Source organism: Vicia villosa, linkage group LG7 (genome assembly GCF_029867415.1).
Source record: "Vicia villosa cultivar HV-30 ecotype Madison, WI linkage group LG7, Vvil1.0, whole genome shotgun sequence".
Lineage (NCBI taxonomy): Eukaryota > Viridiplantae > Streptophyta > Magnoliopsida > Fabales > Fabaceae > Vicia > Vicia villosa.
The window spans coordinates 108,996,635-109,014,975 of record NC_081186.1 but is presented as its reverse complement, the minus strand read 5'-3'; the positions used below and the strand labels follow the sequence as shown (position 1 = coordinate 109,014,975).

The 18,341-nt window shown below is 30.8% G+C and overlaps 2 protein-coding genes across 2 annotated transcripts; both read left to right on the top strand.

The window, feature by feature from the left end:
• The first annotated feature begins 11 nt into the window (after positions 1–11).
• Positions 12–2,572, top strand: LOC131618239 (probably inactive receptor-like protein kinase At2g46850). Its single transcript, XM_058889502.1, has 3 exons — positions 12–849; positions 1,131–1,214; positions 1,407–2,572. Exons 1-3 carry the CDS (start codon positions 51–53, stop codon positions 2,474–2,476), a joined length of 1,953 nt encoding a protein of 650 aa, XP_058745485.1. The 5' UTR covers positions 12–50; the 3' UTR covers positions 2,477–2,572.
• Positions 2,573–7,280: 4,708 nt separating this feature from the next.
• On the top strand, positions 7,281–9,903 carry LOC131618238 (soluble inorganic pyrophosphatase 1-like). Its single transcript, XM_058889501.1, has 9 exons — positions 7,281–7,300; positions 7,821–7,944; positions 8,053–8,081; positions 8,588–8,653; positions 8,740–8,847; positions 8,943–9,008; positions 9,098–9,218; positions 9,390–9,471; positions 9,612–9,903. The coding sequence occupies exons 2-9, from the start codon at positions 7,821–7,823 to the stop codon at positions 9,652–9,654; spliced, it is 639 nt and encodes a 212-aa protein (XP_058745484.1). The 5' UTR covers positions 7,281–7,300; the 3' UTR covers positions 9,655–9,903.
• The last annotated feature ends 8,438 nt before the right edge of the window (positions 9,904–18,341 follow it).

Below are 18,341 nucleotides of genomic sequence, written 5' to 3'. Positions count from 1 at the left end.
GTAGGCTTTTTTCAAACTAGTTTTTCTTTCACTATAGCATTCTCACTACCATGACTTCTTTTGTTACTATTATCATTTTGGAGCTTCTTTTGTTGTTCTTCCCTTTTACTTCTTCTCAAAAACAACTTCAAACTAAACTAGTTCAACCACCTTTGCTACCAAATTCATGCAACGAAACATGTGGAAAACATCATGTTCCATTTCCATTCTATCTCAACAACACTTCATGTGCATCATCATCATTCTCATCTTCTTTTCACCTCACTTGCACAAACTCATCCACCCTTTTCATCAAACTAGCTTCACAAAACTATCCCATTTTGGACTTCTTCTCAGACGGTTTACTAGTAGACTTCCCCGGCGCGTCGTCCTGTCGCCAATACAACGATTTAAACTCATTCGGCGAGAGGTTTTTCGATGGAAAGAACTATTTCGGAGTATCGGTTGATAACATTGTTGGCCTCTATGATTGCGAGGATTCTTCGCTTTGTAAAGCGGATTGTGAAACGGTTAATCTCCCTGGTTGTGATGGAAGTGTAGGAGGAGGTGGTTCTCTTGGATGTTGCTATCCACTTTCTGATCATAGTGTATGGCATGTTGGTGAAGGTTTTTCAGTTTTTTCGAAGTTTGGATGTAGGGGGTTTTCTAGTTGGGCTGTTTTGAGAGGCTCTTATTCAGGTAAAAGAGGAGTGAAATTGGAATTTGCTATTCCTAGGAACTTTTCTGAGATGATTTGTGCTAAGAATGCTGATGTTGTGAATTCTACATCGGTTAAAGATGGTGTAAGGTGTGTTTGTCAAGATGGTTATGTTGGCGATGGTTTTGCTAATGGGACAGGATGTTTACTATGTGAGTAGTTTTCACTTTTTATCATTATGGTTTTGCTTATCATAAAAGCACTTATATAGGTATTCTGAAGAAATTTATGAAACTAACTTATGATATATTCGTATAAGTTTTGTTGAGCTTCTTTTCATAAGCTCTTTAGGTATCGTTTGACCTGACTTTTTGCTGACTTATGTCGATTGTAGAAATATCTGGTACATAAGCACTTTTTTATTAAGCGCTTAAATAAGGTGTTTATCTACACATTCTGACATCTGCTTTTGCTTGATGTATTTCCATTGCAGCATGTATCAAAGATGGAAAGGAAGCATATGGAAGTGACTGCTACATCAAAAGACATGATCAAAGAAAAATGGTCATCATTGCTGGTAAGTATCATAGCATTCTAAACTTTTAAAAGAATCTGCACTCGGAGACGTAGGAAAAATCGATTAAACTTCGCGAATCGCGATCAAACTCTATGTATTATCTTTTCGCGTTTTTCATATCTGTCCACATAGATTGTCTCGTGGATATGCTTTTACGCCAATTAGTCCCATGACGTACTTATTATCATGCAGGAATCCTTTGTCCAGTTCTTATTGTTGCCTCCTTAGCCACACTATTTTATCTTCTAAGACGAAAAGAAAAGCCGGGAATGTTCGATTCCGAGCAAGCTTATTACCACAACATTTCCTTCCGAAAACCGTGTAGAACTCGACTATTCAGCCACCATGAATTAGAAGATGCCACCAACGGTTTCGAAGAGAGCAGAAAACTCATGCAATGCAATAACAGCACAATGTTTGCAGGTGTCCTTGGTGATGGATCACATGTAGCTATACACAAGTTATCAAAATGCGAGAACGAAAAAGACATGATCCAAGTCATGTCACAAATCGAAGTCCTATCGTCTATTCTACATCGAAATGTTGCGTCGATTCTTGGCTGTTGCGTTGATTCTAACTACGCGCCTCTAGTGATTTACGAATATCCTGCAAATGGTACTTTAGAGGAGCATTTACATCAAAAGTTTCAAAACAAAGGACAAAAACTCGGTTTAGATTGGTATAGAAGATTGAACATTGCAACCGAAATCGCTAATACTATTGCATTGTTACATTATGATAAATCTCCTCCAATATTTCATCATAACCTAAAGTCAAGTTGCATATTCCTAGATGATGATTTTTCAGCCAAGATTGCAGGATTTGGACTAGTTAATTATGATTACACGAAATGCGAAAATCGCGAACGATACCGCATATGCAAAAACGATGTATATGACATAGGTGTGATGCTACTTGAGATTATCTATGGATCAAATCAAATGGACTCGCCTACATTAGCATTGAAGAAAATTAGGGACGGGAAGATCGAGGAAATTGTTGATCCGGTTCTTGAATATCACGAGCAACCGCATTATTGTCAAGAACAGATTCAGATTATTGCTGATCTTGCAACAAGATGTTTGCTGTTTGGTGCAGATGGAAAGATGGGAATGGTTGATGTTGCTAGGGAGTTGGTTCATTTGAGTAAAGAGAGTGTTGATGGTGGGAATGTGAAAGGACTTGTGCTTGAAGAAACATTCTCGAATTCGAGTCTTCTTCAAATGATATCTCTGTCTCCTGATTCTATGAATGTTCCTTGAATTTTGATTTTCATTGTGTTAGTCACATGAAAATGAGCTGCAAAAATTATGTATGTGTGTATTAGAAATTTCCTACTAATGTACATTGCTATCTTATGTGTGCCAAATTCTATTAGTTTGTTTGGAAAGTTATTTAGTTACAGTTTATTACTTAACTCTAAGCTCTAACTGATTTTTTACTTAGGATAGAGAAAATCAGAAAAGGTGAGAGAGAAACAACAAGAATATGGTTAAAATTAGATACATTGTCCATGATAACATTGAAATAATTGATTGAAGAAATTTTGAAGGAAAGAAGCATTGATTCATTGATTAGAGAATGGAATCCAAACTAGCTTATATAGATGCTAGTGGTTTCTACAAGTTAGTTAGAGAGTTAACCTCCTAACAAACTTTATAGCTAGCCATGGGTAATCAAATTACTTATGCAACAAGTAACACTTGTGTTTTTATCAATGCTTGATCCAACAATGGTGACTTGCACAACAAGTTACTTATTTTCGTCATCTTCTATTGTTACCCCCCACAAGTTGGAGGGTGGAAAATATCCACAAGTTCAAGCTTGACCACTAATGCATGAAAAGTCTAGGATTTGATGCTTTGGTGAATATATCAGTCACTTGAGAATTTGAGGTAGTAGAAAGTAGTCTCATGAACTCTTTTTGAATTTTAATATGACAGAATTTGAGGCAGTAGAAAATAGTCTCATGAACTCTTTTTGAATTTTAATATGACAATATAGCCGTCAATAACCAAATATTGGGTTCTTTCGAGGATGATAAGTTTGGAAGCTATATGCATAGTACTTTGACTGTCTCAATGGTAGTGTTGGCGGATTTGATTATAAAACAATGTGATAAACTTGGCCTTGAGTAAACCTTATTTCATAAGGAAGGAAGTGAGTTTGTCAAACCATTGTCTGTTTGCTTGTTTCAAGTCATAGAGGAATTTTGTGAGTCTGCAGACTAAGTCTGACTTAGGTGGTCGAACTCCTTCTGGAATCTTCATGTAGATTGCCTCATTGAGATCTCCATGCACGAAAGCATTATTTACATCTAATTGATGTATATGCCAACTCTTAATTGAAGCTAGAGCAAGAAGAACTCTGACTATGAATATCTTAACCATTGGAGAGAAAGTTTCAAAATAATCCATCCCTTAGATTTGTGTGAACCCTTGAGCCACAAGTTTGTTAAATCTGCAAAACAATTTGACAAGTCTAAAAATTATTAGTACACTAAAAGACAGAAGAATTTGACAAGAAATATAAGACTTAATTCTTTAATTTAATAGAATGTAAGCTTTTTAGAATATTAAGTATATCATTCTATATGTTTAAATTTATTAATTTAACTTTAACTTTGATTTGTGAACATGCGAGTGGATTATTTTCCACACGTCACACGTGCAACGTACCAACAAAGAAAATTAATTGGCTTAAATGCACTTTTAGTCCCCCTATTTTGGTGTTTTTAACTTTTTAGTCCCCAAACTAAAAAAGCCAAGTTTCAGGTCCCCCATTTTAATTTTTGATGAATATTTGAAGGTCCCCCATCACTTAAGTGCAATTTTAATGACATGGCAAGGAATATTTGGTCCAGTCACTTGCCACATCACTATTTTTATTTTAATTTCATTTTTTAATTATTAACTTAATTAACTTAATATGTAATATTTTCATAAAAGATTTTAATGTAATTATTATATGGATTAATTTGAACCCTTCATATACTTAAGCATTCTGGGTTTCTCCTCGTCTTCCTCATTTCATTTTCATTCTGATTCTTCTTCAACCTTGTCCATCCTTGTTCATCTCCTTCGCGTAACTTCTGCTCAACCTTGTTCATCCTTGTTCATCTCCTTCGCGTAACTTCTGCTCAACCTTGTTCATCTCCATTGTGCATCCACCTTCGTTGCAATGTCAGAAGAGTTCCCAGTTCCACTTTCATCAAAGTTGAAAGAAGATGCAAAGTTTTGCTTCAGGTACGTATCTGAACATCTTTGTCTGTGGTCCCAATGTGTTTTATATTGTCTGTGGTCCCAGGTATTAGAAACCCTAATTTTATATGTATTGATTGTGGTCCCTACGAATGAAAATGAAATGTTGTTTAATGTAAAAACCTAACCCTAAAATTTGTCTTATTCAGGCCAGCTATTGCTCATAGAATTAGGCTAAGGATTCACCATCGTGGTTCCCTTGTGCATAGTCCTGTTAAATGGTACCTAGATGGGATAGTTACAGAATTGAATTGGGCATGGGATGTTGATTATATATCCTACATAGAACTAGAGAAATTGATTCATGAGGTGGGATATAAAAGTTTGAAGTGTATTTGGTATGTGAACCCTAGGTTCAGTTTTGCCAGGGGTCTGACAGCTATAGAAAATGACAGGGATGTACTAAGGTTTATCAAGGATGTTGAAGGATTTGATGTTGTGAATATATATGTCGAGCATGGCATTGATATTCCTGAAATAGTTGATGAGGGTGTAGAAATGGATGTGGATGGTACTAATGTAGGAGTGGAAAATACTGAAGGTGCCAATGCTGGTGGTGAGGGTGATGAAGGTGTAGAGGCAAATGAAGAAATCTCCAGAAGAGTATGTTGATGATTATTACAAGTAAGAGATTATGGCACACTTAATAATTTGTTATGGCTGTTTTTGTAGGACAATTAACTATGGACACTTAATAATTTGTTATGGCTGTTATTTGTAGGACTGCTAAATATTTGGAGTGTTATGGCAACATAGTTTATCCAACTAATGGACCACAACTGTGGCCTGTTATTGCTGGAGAAGTTGCAGTCAACCCACCCTTGATGAGAAGAGCTATTGGGCGCCCAAAAAAGATGAGGAACAAGTCAAATGAAGAGCTATTGAGTTATACATTATAATGATCGTGAGTGCATGTAACAAGATAGAATAAAAGTATCTATAAAACCTACGATGGAAAGCCTGTCTTTTTAGCTTTAATATTTTATGTCCACTTTCATATTGGTGTTTACGAAATTGCATAGGGAATATTTTCCTTAAATCACGCCCCTTCATCATTTCCATAATTTTGTCTTCTTTTTATTGGTAAAATTCGATATTTAGATTTTTATAATGAACTCAATGATTTTTTTTTTCTTTCTTGTACAAGAGTGTATATTTATTCAACTAGATGACACTGAATTTTTACACCTGTATTTTATACCGTATTATTCATGTGAGTTGTATTATTAAATTGTGTATAAATTTAAATTTTTAAGTATAATTAAAATATTAAAAATTAAAAAAAATAGTATTATACGGTGTAGTGTCATTATTTTGTGTACAAATATCAAATCTCTTATTTAACTATGGGCCAATTTGTTTCAGCTTTAATTTAAAAAAAATAGATTTTTTCTTTGTATTTTTGAAAATAGATTTTCTAAAACTGTTTTTCAAAATATTACAAGTTTTTTTATATTCGTTTTTTCTAAAATGAAACACTAATTTTGACATCCTAGAACATAAACATAGATTATTGACGATCAAAATTTAGTCAAAATCGTATTTTTTTTCAAAAAGTTGTATTTCAAAAATGATTTTTATGAAAATCTATTTGAAATAGCTTCAAAATTAAGTAATTTTTTTATATTCAATTTTTTTTCCATAAATAGATGAAATACTTAAAATCACATTTTAAGAATAACTATTTAAATAAAATTTTCATTTGAAGCTTTTATAAAACGTTTCTTTGTAAAATTTTTGTTGCAAAATTTTGTAGCACTATAAAAATCTTTTTTAAAAAAAGCCAAAACAAACGGCCCCTGTAGCTGCCAATGAGGTAAAGCTCATATTTTTTTTTAAAGAAAATCCTTATTTCATTGTTTTTCAAATCCTTTTAAACTTATTTTAATGTTTCTATGTGGAGGCGAGTGGCAAATTATTTTTGTTTGGTTTAAATGAAGTTTTGGCCCTCCAAAATTTTCAATTGTTTGATTTTGATCCTTCATGTTTCAATTGCTTGATTTTGATCCCAAGTTTTGTAATTGTTTGATGTTAACCCTCTAAGTTCCAATTATTAGATTTTGACCCCTCAAGTTTGTCCCCTTTTGCATTTAATAATCCCCTAATGACATGTGGACTAAATATCTCTTTTTTTGTTCTCTTTTCTTTTTTAAATTTTCTTCTCTACGATTATATTTTTCTTCTCTTTTTAATAGATTGACTTTGAATGTTAACTCAAACAAATTATGATATGAGTCTGATCCGATAAAAATTCATCCTATTTTTCAAAAAATAAAATAAATACTACTTTCTAAACTTGGGGGTGCCTCTTGCGAGTCTAAGTACTTCAACCCACTTAAACTTGTGCCTGTGAAAAAATGTTATAAACAGTTTACAGTAAAGCATTAACATTTTATACAAAAATAAAGAATAATACACTCCCATGTTTATCATATGATCAAGGATTACATGAAGTTTACTTTAGTATTTTATACAAAAAATGTGAAAAACACACAAAAAAAAACCAAATTTAAGATTGAGGGAGCAGTAAGAAACAAGAGTTTTACAAAATGGAGTAAACTAATTTAGCATGAAATCAACCTTTTTTTGGAAATACTAATAATTAACTCTAGATTAGTTATTTGATTGGTTATAATTTGCCTTTTGAAACTTCCAATGAACATGTGGAGTTGTAAGCTAGTTTGTCTCGAGTGAAAATTTTCCTTGACTTCTATAAATAATAGTATAAACATCACAAACACAAACCATTACACTTCTTAGGAACATTCATTCCACATTACCCTTTACACCTTTTCTTAATACTATTTCCTTTTGCTGTTCTTCAAGGTTTGTTGTTTTTGTTATTTGTTGATTTTGTTTCCAATCTTGTTTATCAAGTTGTTACCTTTTTCTATTTTACTATTATGGGTTGATAGTCTTTCAATTTTATTATATTGAATGTTTATTTTCATTGATTGATCATTCCACCAATTAGCAATGGTATAGTTCTAGAATCATCATGACATGAACAAATTGTTTGTGTGACTCCTTTCATATGTAGATCCAATTTTGATTAGATGATCAGAAGAAAATCATTGACTTTTGGGAGTTATAGGTTCATATTTGTCATACATGATCCATGAACCCGCTTGACAATTCGATGTCTGGTTCGGTTTTTAAAATATTGGTTTTGATGATCTTGAATTGTTAAACTTGGATTACATATATATTAGTGGAAGATTTTAACTCGATGGTTTACGTGTTTTAAAATAGATTTTTGTGATCTTAAATCATTTTTAGTCTTGATGATTCATTACAAAATGTTTGTTCTTATTTATGTTGTTTTCTTTGTGTGATGTATTTAAAGATGAGTGAAGAGAATGGTGAAGAAGTTCAAAAAACTCGCCCAACACCACGTTTGAATGAAAGGATTCTTTCATCTATGTCAAAGAGATCAGTTGCTGCACACCCTTGGCATGATCTTGAAATTGGTATTGTTGTAAAATTACAATCAATTTAAATAATTAGTAGTTCATTGATATTCAATTTAAAATTAGATGAATAATGAATCCACTAATGATCTTAATTTTCATGTGTAGGACCCGGAGCACCACATATTTTCAATTGCGTAAGTTCACAACTTTGATTTTCATTTCTCCCTAGTGGCAAAATGGACCGGCCAACCAAGCATGTCCGTTTTGTCAGCATTTTTTTCGGGCCGCAATGCATTGTTCTAACCTTTTTTTTTAGACCTTTGTGGATGCGAGAATTAACATGAATTTTAGAATTTTTAGACTTTATAGGTGTAGTGTCAGTCAGTCCATCCCACCATGCTATAATTTTTCTGCCAACCAAAGTTCTAGACCTGCACCATCAACTATGCATGTGTTGCCCCGTTTTTTGCAGCCTTATGGGACGAGACATGCATCCGCTCGTTTGCCATCGCTACTTTAATGCTCAATCTAAGATATTTTACTAATTTCGGATTGTCAGTATAAACAATTCTCTGCATTCATATAGTCGGCACATTAGTGATTGTTAGTCTGAGATCAGACCGTCTAGATTTCGCTGGGTATTTTAGTTTCACTGCATTGTGTTGTTTCTGCTTGTTCAATGGTTTTATGCTTCCTACAGGTTGTAGAGATCACTAAGGGAAGTAAGGTCAAATATGAACTTGACAAAAAGACTGGATTAATTAAGGTATAAACCTATTGCTTTCATTCTGAAATTTGAAATGAACAAAACATTTACTTGAAATTTCTCACTTTAATTCATCTGATATTCAGGTCGATCGTATTCTGTATTCGTCCGTTGTTTATCCTCATAACTACGGTTTCATCCCTCGAACTCTATGCGAAGACAACGATCCACTCGATGTCTTGGTTCTCATGCAGGTAACTTCTTACCTTATCAAATTCATCTAACTTACACAAGAATCATTTAAACCAATTTACTAACTAGAGAAGTTTTCGAATTATTTATGTGGCAGGAGCCTGTTATTCCTGGCTGTTTCCTGCGAGCAAGGGCCATCGGACTAATGCCTATGATCGATCAGGTATTTCTCCGACTTTTATAAAACAAACCGATTCATTATTCTATTCCTCGAGTTTGCATAATAAACAAGTTCATATCATGTTAACACAGGGTGAGAAGGACGACAAAATCATCGCGGTCTGCGCTGATGATCCCGAGTATAAGCACTATACTGACTTCAAAGAACTCCAACCTCATCGCCTAATGGAGATTCGTCGCTTCTTCGAAGACTGTATCCTTTATAATCTCACTTCAACAGAAAATATTTACATAACATCTTTTGCTTTTACTAGTTACTAAAATTTTCATGCAATTTTCTCTATTAAAAATTTAAAAGCGAACACGTGATAATTATCTTAAAAATTTTTCAAAAAAATTTGTGTTTCTTTAAGAAATTGTACAGATAAGAAGAATGAGAACAAGGAGGTAGCAGTTAATGAGTTTTTGCCACCTTCCACTGCTGTTGAAGCCATCCAACACTCAATGTAAGTATACATAGAAAAATTAATTTATATATTAATATTTTGAGAAATAATTTAAGAATTATATGTAACTAAAATATTGCAATATCTATAATATGCAAAATATATAAACTCAATGTTATGTTATCTATAATTTGATGCAGGGATCTCTATGCTGAGTATATTATGCATACCTTGAGGAGATGAAGAAGAATGTTGATGAATTTGAATAAGCTGCAACATTCTAAAACAGTTTTTGATGATAATCTATATATATTTTTTGTATTGAGTATAATATTATACTATTTGTATTTTTATGTGGAGAACAAGCATAAGTTTGATTGAATTTTTGATTGATTTGTTAGCCTAAATTTTGAGGCATTATAATGTGGTATGTTACCATGATATGACAAGTAATTTTCATTTTTTTAATTGTCTACTAGAGTATGTATGATTTCTATTTCTTATCATTTCTTTTCATCTTTCAATTAATGTATACTTTTAAGTACATAAATAAGAATTACTCTATGGTCACTTTGATTTTTTTTACTATATTTGACCATTAATGTATCTAGTCCATATATGAACTAGATATATTAATTGTTAAATATATAAAAAAAGAAAGTCAAATTCATTTATAATAGTGATAGGAGAAAGTATTAAACAAATAATTTTTAAATATACGAACATACAAGGTAAGTTATATTTGAAATACAGACGTTTAAATAGTTAAAAATAAATTTCAAAGTGTTTTTGAAGATGTATCTCCGGACTAATATTTAACAAAGATAGAGTGGCTGTTTGAATTAAGAAATATAAAGTGATTTAAGATGTGTTTTGGAGATGTGTCTCCGAAAATACCTCCAAACAATTTTGAGTTTTTAGAGAGCCATATTTAAGGGTGAAAAAAAAACTCTTAAAATAACGGACTAAATAAATCTGAAATTCTGATATGTCAGACTTAATTTTAGCCTTGAAGTATAATGGGCTTAAAGAAATTCCAGATTTTACAATAATAGGCCTAAAGAAAAAACATAACACAACGGGTCTAAAGAAAAATGAAAATTGGTTTTCATACCTTTTAAATGAATGAAAATACTCTTCATATTATCCTCTAAATATTAATTTTATTTAATAACTAAAAAATTATAAAAACAAAATCCTGGTATGATATTCATACTAAAAAGTTTTACTCTAAACTTATGGTTAAAAAAACTTGACCTGTAGTTACATAATACTAAATGTAAAATGTTCATTATGATAAATGTGATAATGGAATAGTGCTGAAAATCTTCTTCCATTGATAACTTTGTCTAGTTATTATTATATAAGACGGATGAAAGAATAGGCTTAAAGAAAGAAATATTTGGGGCATTAGCATCCAATGAAAATAATAAGGTTGCTACCTACACTTCCTTTTAAAAATTTCATACCCCTACAATTATGCCATCACCATTATAAAATTTTAAAATATATTAAATTTATCTTTTTTAAATTGAGAGTTTTTTTCACTTTCAACTACACTTGTTTTTTTAATTATTTAAAAAAAATTAAAAACTTATCCGCAACTTATTCGTGAATAATCTAAATTTTTGTGAATAAAATTGTTTATCTAAAAAAAATTTCCATAAATTTATCTATAGTTTATTCGTTGGTAAATCTATGTTTTTATGGTTAAACTTGTTTACTAGAAAATCTGTCGAAAAGATTTTTGAAAATTTAGTCGTGACTTATTCATAGATAAATTTATAATTTTTTAGATAAAATTATACAGTTGAATACATTAAAAATGAATTTTTAAATATAATATATGCGGCATAACTTTGGCTAAAATGGAGTTTTCAAAAATTAACTCACAGCTTAATCATTAATAACTTGTGAGTTCTTTCAATTTATAAATAAGATTACTAATTACTGGTTTTAGAAAAAAAACAATTGTTAATAATTCATTATAAATTATTATTGTATTATTATTATTTTAGAAATGGTGGGTTGTCTTAAAACAAACACATTGCTTTCACTAGTTGTCCAACTTTTAAGAGGATGAATATTAAATTTGATGTATTGTAGATGTTTATATATTACACTTTTATCTTTCTATATCAAAATTGCAATATATTAATATAGGTGATTTCGTTTATGGATTAGAGCAGTGGCTATGGAAAATTGTCTATGTGAAGGAGATGAAGTTGTTTTGAAAACATGAACTATCTTTGATAAAAACATTTAAAATTAAAAATACTAAAGAATAAGATAATTTTTTTTTGGGGCTGCTGCAAAACTAAGAATGAATGGAGATGAAAATAGAGAAATAAATTTGCTCGATATAATTTCAAAGCGTATGCTTCTACATTATGCTTAAGGAACAATTCGTTCCCACCAATCTTTCTATATTGGATGCAAAAGGGTTTATCGGTGAATTTTCTGCAGGATACTTGGAATCTTTAAAGAGAATTGCATAATCTCTCTAAGCGTATCTTTGATAGTATTTTACAGAAGAATAATTCTTTTACTAGCTCTCGTACATTAGAGAAGAGAAAGATGATTTAATATGAGAAAATAATTTGAGACTATGTATTTTCATCGTGCCAAGTACCTCTTATTTATAATTTATAATGAAGTTCAAATTTGTTTGGGAACAGAAACATCTCTTAGAAAAGACATTGCACCATATTGATTAATTAGCAACGTTTTCATAAGTTTTCATAAATTTTGCATTGTTCTACTGTAAGTTGCACTTGTTGCTAAATAAAAGATAACAAACCTCTTTTCAGTTTTAAATCAATTTATAATTAAATAAACCATTCAAATACTTAAGGCACGTAAATTCAATGACTTGACACATTACAGTAACAATAATTATTACTAACCATGCAAGTGTGAAATGCAAAATATAAAATATAAATATAGTAATTATATCATTATTTAAATAATATAACCATCCAACTTTTATTATTTTGGAAATTATCTCACATATAAAAGGATAGATACAAAAAATTAAAAATTAATATTAAACAAATAAATATTTTTAATGACAATAATAAGTAGAATCCATATATACCATCTAACTTCTAATAATTCGATAAAATAGTTTTATCCACACTACTACAAATAACACATCATACTTCGGACGCAAAATAACATTTATCTTAGTTACACAGGCGAGGTAATGAAATGTGACATGAAAACTTGCTACTTTATCCCTCGATTTTTGTGAAACCGAGTTTAGAAAACAAATGGTCATTGTTTCGTTTTACGTAATAACTGAGGGGCTAAATCTTATTAATTGTCATTTATAATTTGTTTTAAATCTCATTTTCATTAGTCATAATCATTTTTTACACAAAAACTACAAAATATGTGACAGAATCAGAATCATATCATTTTAAATCTGGTAAACACAAAATACCAAATTTACATTGTTTCCAAAACCAAATGTGACAAAATACAAAATGTACAAATTTGCACATAAAAATGACAAAACCTCTATATATCTACAAATTAAGCTTATAAAAATCAAGAAAAAAATAACCTTGAGGACTTGTCTTCAGGGGACGTGGGCACAAACTTGTCTTCTGGGGACGTGGGCACAAACTTGATCCATTTGTATCTCAATCCGAGTTTTAACAACAACCACTTTGGTTTCCCCCTTGAGGACTTCGACCTCCGCTCGTGTGTGAACCTTAGAACATTAAGCTAAATTATTTATAGTTTTTTTTTTTTATAAAATTATTTCATTAAGTTTGTATCACAAATAACCTAGGTACTCCCTCTGTCCCAAAATATAAGAGAAAAAATGCATTTTTCTTGTCCTAAAATATTAAAAAAAAAAAAACTAACTTTCATCTTTTCAAAGTAAAATTAAATGCAAATTGCATTTAATTTACATTCTCTCTCATAATTTCGACAACCAACAATCAATTAAAATTGTTTTTAGATCTTTTTAAGCACTTTATTTCAAGAAAACCAGAAGTCCAATCATTATGTTTCTACTTTTCTTTATAAGTGTGATTTTTTACTTTCTCTCTTATATATTGGGACGAAGGGAGTATATTATTTGTTATCATAGAAATGTCATTATTGTGCAAGCACCTGAAGAGCACTGGCTTCCATCAATTACAACTTTGGAGATGGATAGGATTGACTGTGATGTTTTTGAGATGAGTCGATTACTAGAAGCTTGCTTCAATTGCCAAAATCTAATTTTGAACTTCTTCCCTGATGATATGTCGGCCACCCTTTTACCTCCCTCTGGTTAAATCAATTTATCGTTATAGTCAATCAAGAACCGTTTTACCAAATCAAAACTTTTGGTTCAGTTCGGATCTATAAAAATTGAAACGGTTCGGTTTAATTTGGATGATCTTATATAATGGTTAGGTTCGATTTAGTTTTCTAGCAGAACTATATCATGAATAACCATAATATTCACATTTTTCTATATATGAATTTTGTGTTGGAATACAGACTTACGCCATTTATTAAACTTACATTCCATATGTTGTTTTACATTACACTTTGTCCACGTACACCATAACATAAGCTATTGGGTAATGGGTAAGTACAACTAAACAAATATGATAATATTAGGGAGCAAATATTGAACACAACAAACATGTAATAGCAAGACCGTAATTAGGGTTGGTTTTGATACAGTGTTGATAGTAAACTGAACCGAACCATTATATAAGATAATCCGAAGGAAACACAACCGTTTCAATTTTTCTAGACACGAATTGGACCAATGGTTTTGGTTTGGTATAATGGTTCAAAATTCCGAACCGTACCAAACCATTATAAGACAATTTTTCCAAACCGAGCTATTTGTTAAAGAACCGAATTGTTATACTTGGTTTTGAACTTTTTTAATAAAAAACTATTTAAATTTATTTTAAAAGTTTTTTATAATATTTTTTAATATAATATTTGACAGGAATTTTTTTTAATAACCAAGTTTTAAAAAAACATACATAACTAACTCATATTTCAAGAAAATTACCCCAATAATCATGTTTGGGGTGTTTTACACCTAGGCGCCATTCCATATGGCGCCTCCTATTTTTTTAAAATTTTTCCAGTTACATGCGGATTTACATGCAAACAAAACATAAAAATATTCTACAGGTAAATTCGCAGGTAACTGAAAAAATTAAAAAAAAAAAAAAGTGGCCACATGTGGAATGGTGTGTAGGTGTAAAACACCCACAAACAGGGTTATTGGGGTAATTTTCTTGAAATATGAGTTAGTTATGTATTTTTCTTTTAAAACTTGGTCATTTAAAAAAGTTCTTGTTTTACATCATTGTTTTTAATAAAAAAATCTATTTAAATTTAATTTTTCGAATTCTTTTATTTTCAAAAAAAATATGTTTTTTTATATTAGAAAAAACTTACTTTCTATAATTTTGGAAAAACTGACTTTTTTATTTTGTAAAAAATAATCAGTTCTTTTTTCAAAAAAAATCGAATTTTTTATTTTTAAAAAAAGACTTTTCTTATTTTGGGAAAAAATCAATTTTTTTGATAAAATCAACTTTTTTGTTTTCTCCAAAAAAAACGACATTTTTATGTTCAAAAAAAATATTGATTTTATTTCGTAAAAATCAATATTTTTATATATATTAATTTTTGTTGCAGATTATTGACCTTGACCGTCTCAGTGTGATTCCTAAAGAGATACGAACCAACATTTTGTCTCGTCTTCCACCGGAGGATGTTGTCAAAACATGTGTTTTGGCTAAAGCCCGGAGCCATGCATGGAATGAGTCTTTATGGAATTTTTACTTTAATGACCAAGATTACACAATTCTTGCTTTACTCTGTGATCAGTATACAAACAAAGTGAATCTTTTCAGTAACATAGTTCTAATGGTACAAGATTTGTTAATTGTAAAGGATAACAAGAAGATTATGAAGTTGGAGTTGGTACTTAATAGCTGCCTAACTTCAGGGCTGAGGCCTTTCCAATGATTGACAACTTGTCTTCCGGGGGATGTGGGCACAAAACTTATCCATTTGTATCTCAATGGAAGTAATTATTTATATTAGTTAGAAAACTCAAAATCATCTAACTCACCAAAACTACCATAGTATGATTGTTTCCTTGTGTTTCAAGTCACACGTGCAATACTTTTTAAAATGTCAACAACTATAACAACAACAACAACAACAACCAAGCCTTATCACACTAAGTGGGATTGACTACATGGATCAACTATTGCCTTAATGTTCTACCCTAGACTACGCTTCTACCCAAATTTTTAACCTCGATATATTTCTTAATAACTTCTTTTATAGTGTTTCTAGGTCTTCCTTATCCTTTAGTTGTTTGACTTCTCTCCATGTGATCTACTCTCCTTATCATTAAATCTTTAGGTTTTCTCTCTACATCTCTAAACCACCTAAGTCTATTTTCCACCATCTACTCTACTATAGGTGCTACCTCAACACTCTCTCTAATATTTTCATTTGAATTCCTATCTTGTCTAGGCTTACCCCACATCCAACACAATCCTCATCTCTACAACACTTTCTTTATTATTGTGTTGATTTTTAACTGCCAAACATATTGTCCTACAATATCGCAGGTCTTATAGCAATCCAATAAAATTGTCCCTTCAACTTGAGTGGTACCTTTGTTTATTTATTTATTTATAGCAATCCAATCAAATCTCAGCACCAGTATTTTTCGGTTTTTTATTTATTTTTAAGCCATTTTTCTCCACGATTTGAATTCCAATTGTGGACAAATGTAGCATCTAGTCATGGGTTCGAATCCCAACACACATTTTTTAGTTTTTACTTATTTTTAGGCCACTTTTCGCCATGCTTAAAATTCCAACCGTGGTTAAAAGTGACGCCTTCTTATTTTTTTAAAGATGTATAACGCTCTTAGTTCATTAACTTATGCCCTATACTTACTTAGACAAACTTCATCTAATGCTTCCAAACTTCTTCCATTTACGAAACATTATTCCTCCACTAAACCAAAATTGAAAACATCATTTCTTCCATAAACAAAACTCGAAAATATTTCTTCCATTCACGAGTTCCGGAACACCATCATCTTTTTTCCAAATTGAACGAGACGTGGAAAGCATGGATTCAACTTAGCAACGTTAGTCGTTGTTGTTGTGTCAGGTAATATATTCTTGTTTAACGGTTCTATTTATTTATTTTGTTGTGGTTGTTCTTGTAGTAGTAGTAGTAGTAGTAGTAGTAGTTGTTGTTGTTGTTCTTGTTTTTCTTGTTGTTGTTCATGTTGTTTTTGTTTTTGTTGTTGTTGTTCTTCTTCTTCTTCTTCTTCTTCTTGTTTTTCTTTCTTGTTGTTGTTATTTTTGTTATTGTTCTTGTTGTTGTTGTGTTAAAAAGATTTAATATTATCTATTGTGACGAAAGTTGTCAACGTAGTCAGGAAAAACATGTAGCAAAAATAAAAAATGTTGACTGACCTTTCACCATAGTTGTTTACTACTATCGTGGTTATATGTAGCGCGCTTTCTAGTTTATTACCACTACCAATAAATCATTATTATAAATAGTCCACTTACAACCACACGCTACATCACCACGGTTGCTCAACGTGATCATAGGGCTTTCACAACCATGATTATAAATGTTTTCTATAGTAGTATATCATCTGCAAAAAGCATGCATCTTGGTGCTATCTTTTGAATGTGTTGCATGAGTACATCCAAAAAGGTAAAAAGGTAGAGCTTATGGTTGAATTTTAAGGAAAAGCTATTGTAACGGGGACATTATTTGTCTCCCCACCATGTGTCTGCACACTATTCGATACTCCTTCTTCATACATATCTTGGATAACTCAAATATATTAAATTCTGAACTTTTTCTTCTTTAGGATTTTCCACAAAATCTCTCTAGGTACTTTATACACCTTCTCCAAATCAATAAAAATTAAACGCAAGTCTTGTTGGTCTATCTGATACTTTCCCATCATACACCTTAGTAGATAAATCACTTTTAATCGACCTTTTTAAGCATAAAACCAAAAAATGCTCTTAAAATGCATATATATCCTTTTTAAATAATGCACTATAAATTTTTAAAATTGTCAAATAAAAATGTGTTAAATATGTTTGCGGTTCTCCTAAATATCTCAAATTTCGTTTTTAGTCTCTCAAAATTTTTTCTTCAAAGAATGGTCCTCATAAAATTTTTCATCCACATTTTTAGTTCATACTACTAAAATCGTCACTAAAACTATCGCTAATTCAGTCGTTAAGTAATAGGTAAATTCTTAGGTACCCATGATAAGTAGTTCGGTACTAGTACCTTTAATGTAAATTAATTAAAAAATTTAATTTATTTAAAATAAAAATAATTTAAAATGTGACATGGCAATTAATAACTTTATTTGATTGGATAAGGGTACCGGTACCCAACTAAACTCAAGGATACCAGAGTGTTCACCTAAGTAATAAACCATTGTTAGTTCAGTCGTTAAGTTGTAAAAATCGTCGATATATCAAGAAAGACCAAAAACACAAAAAAAAAATTAGGAGAACCATTCTTTAAAAAAAATATTTTTAAAAATTAAAAAAAATTGAGATATTTAAAAAGATCAAAACAAATTTAGGTCTATAAAATTAACTGCGCTTTTTAAAAAAATACTGTCTAATTTTTTAAATATTTTTTAAGAGTGTGTTTGTTTAAAAGTGATTTTAAAGTATTAATTTGTGATAATAAATTTAAAATGTGGATTATATTTAAGAAAACATTTTTTTCTCAATATTTGGCACAAGTTGGCCCCAATTCTTTGATACGCCACTATACAAACATCAATATCTATATATATTTGATAAAGACAGTACTGTACAAAGTGATGAAAAGGAATCAAAATCACAAGAAACCATGAATGAAAGAATAAAATC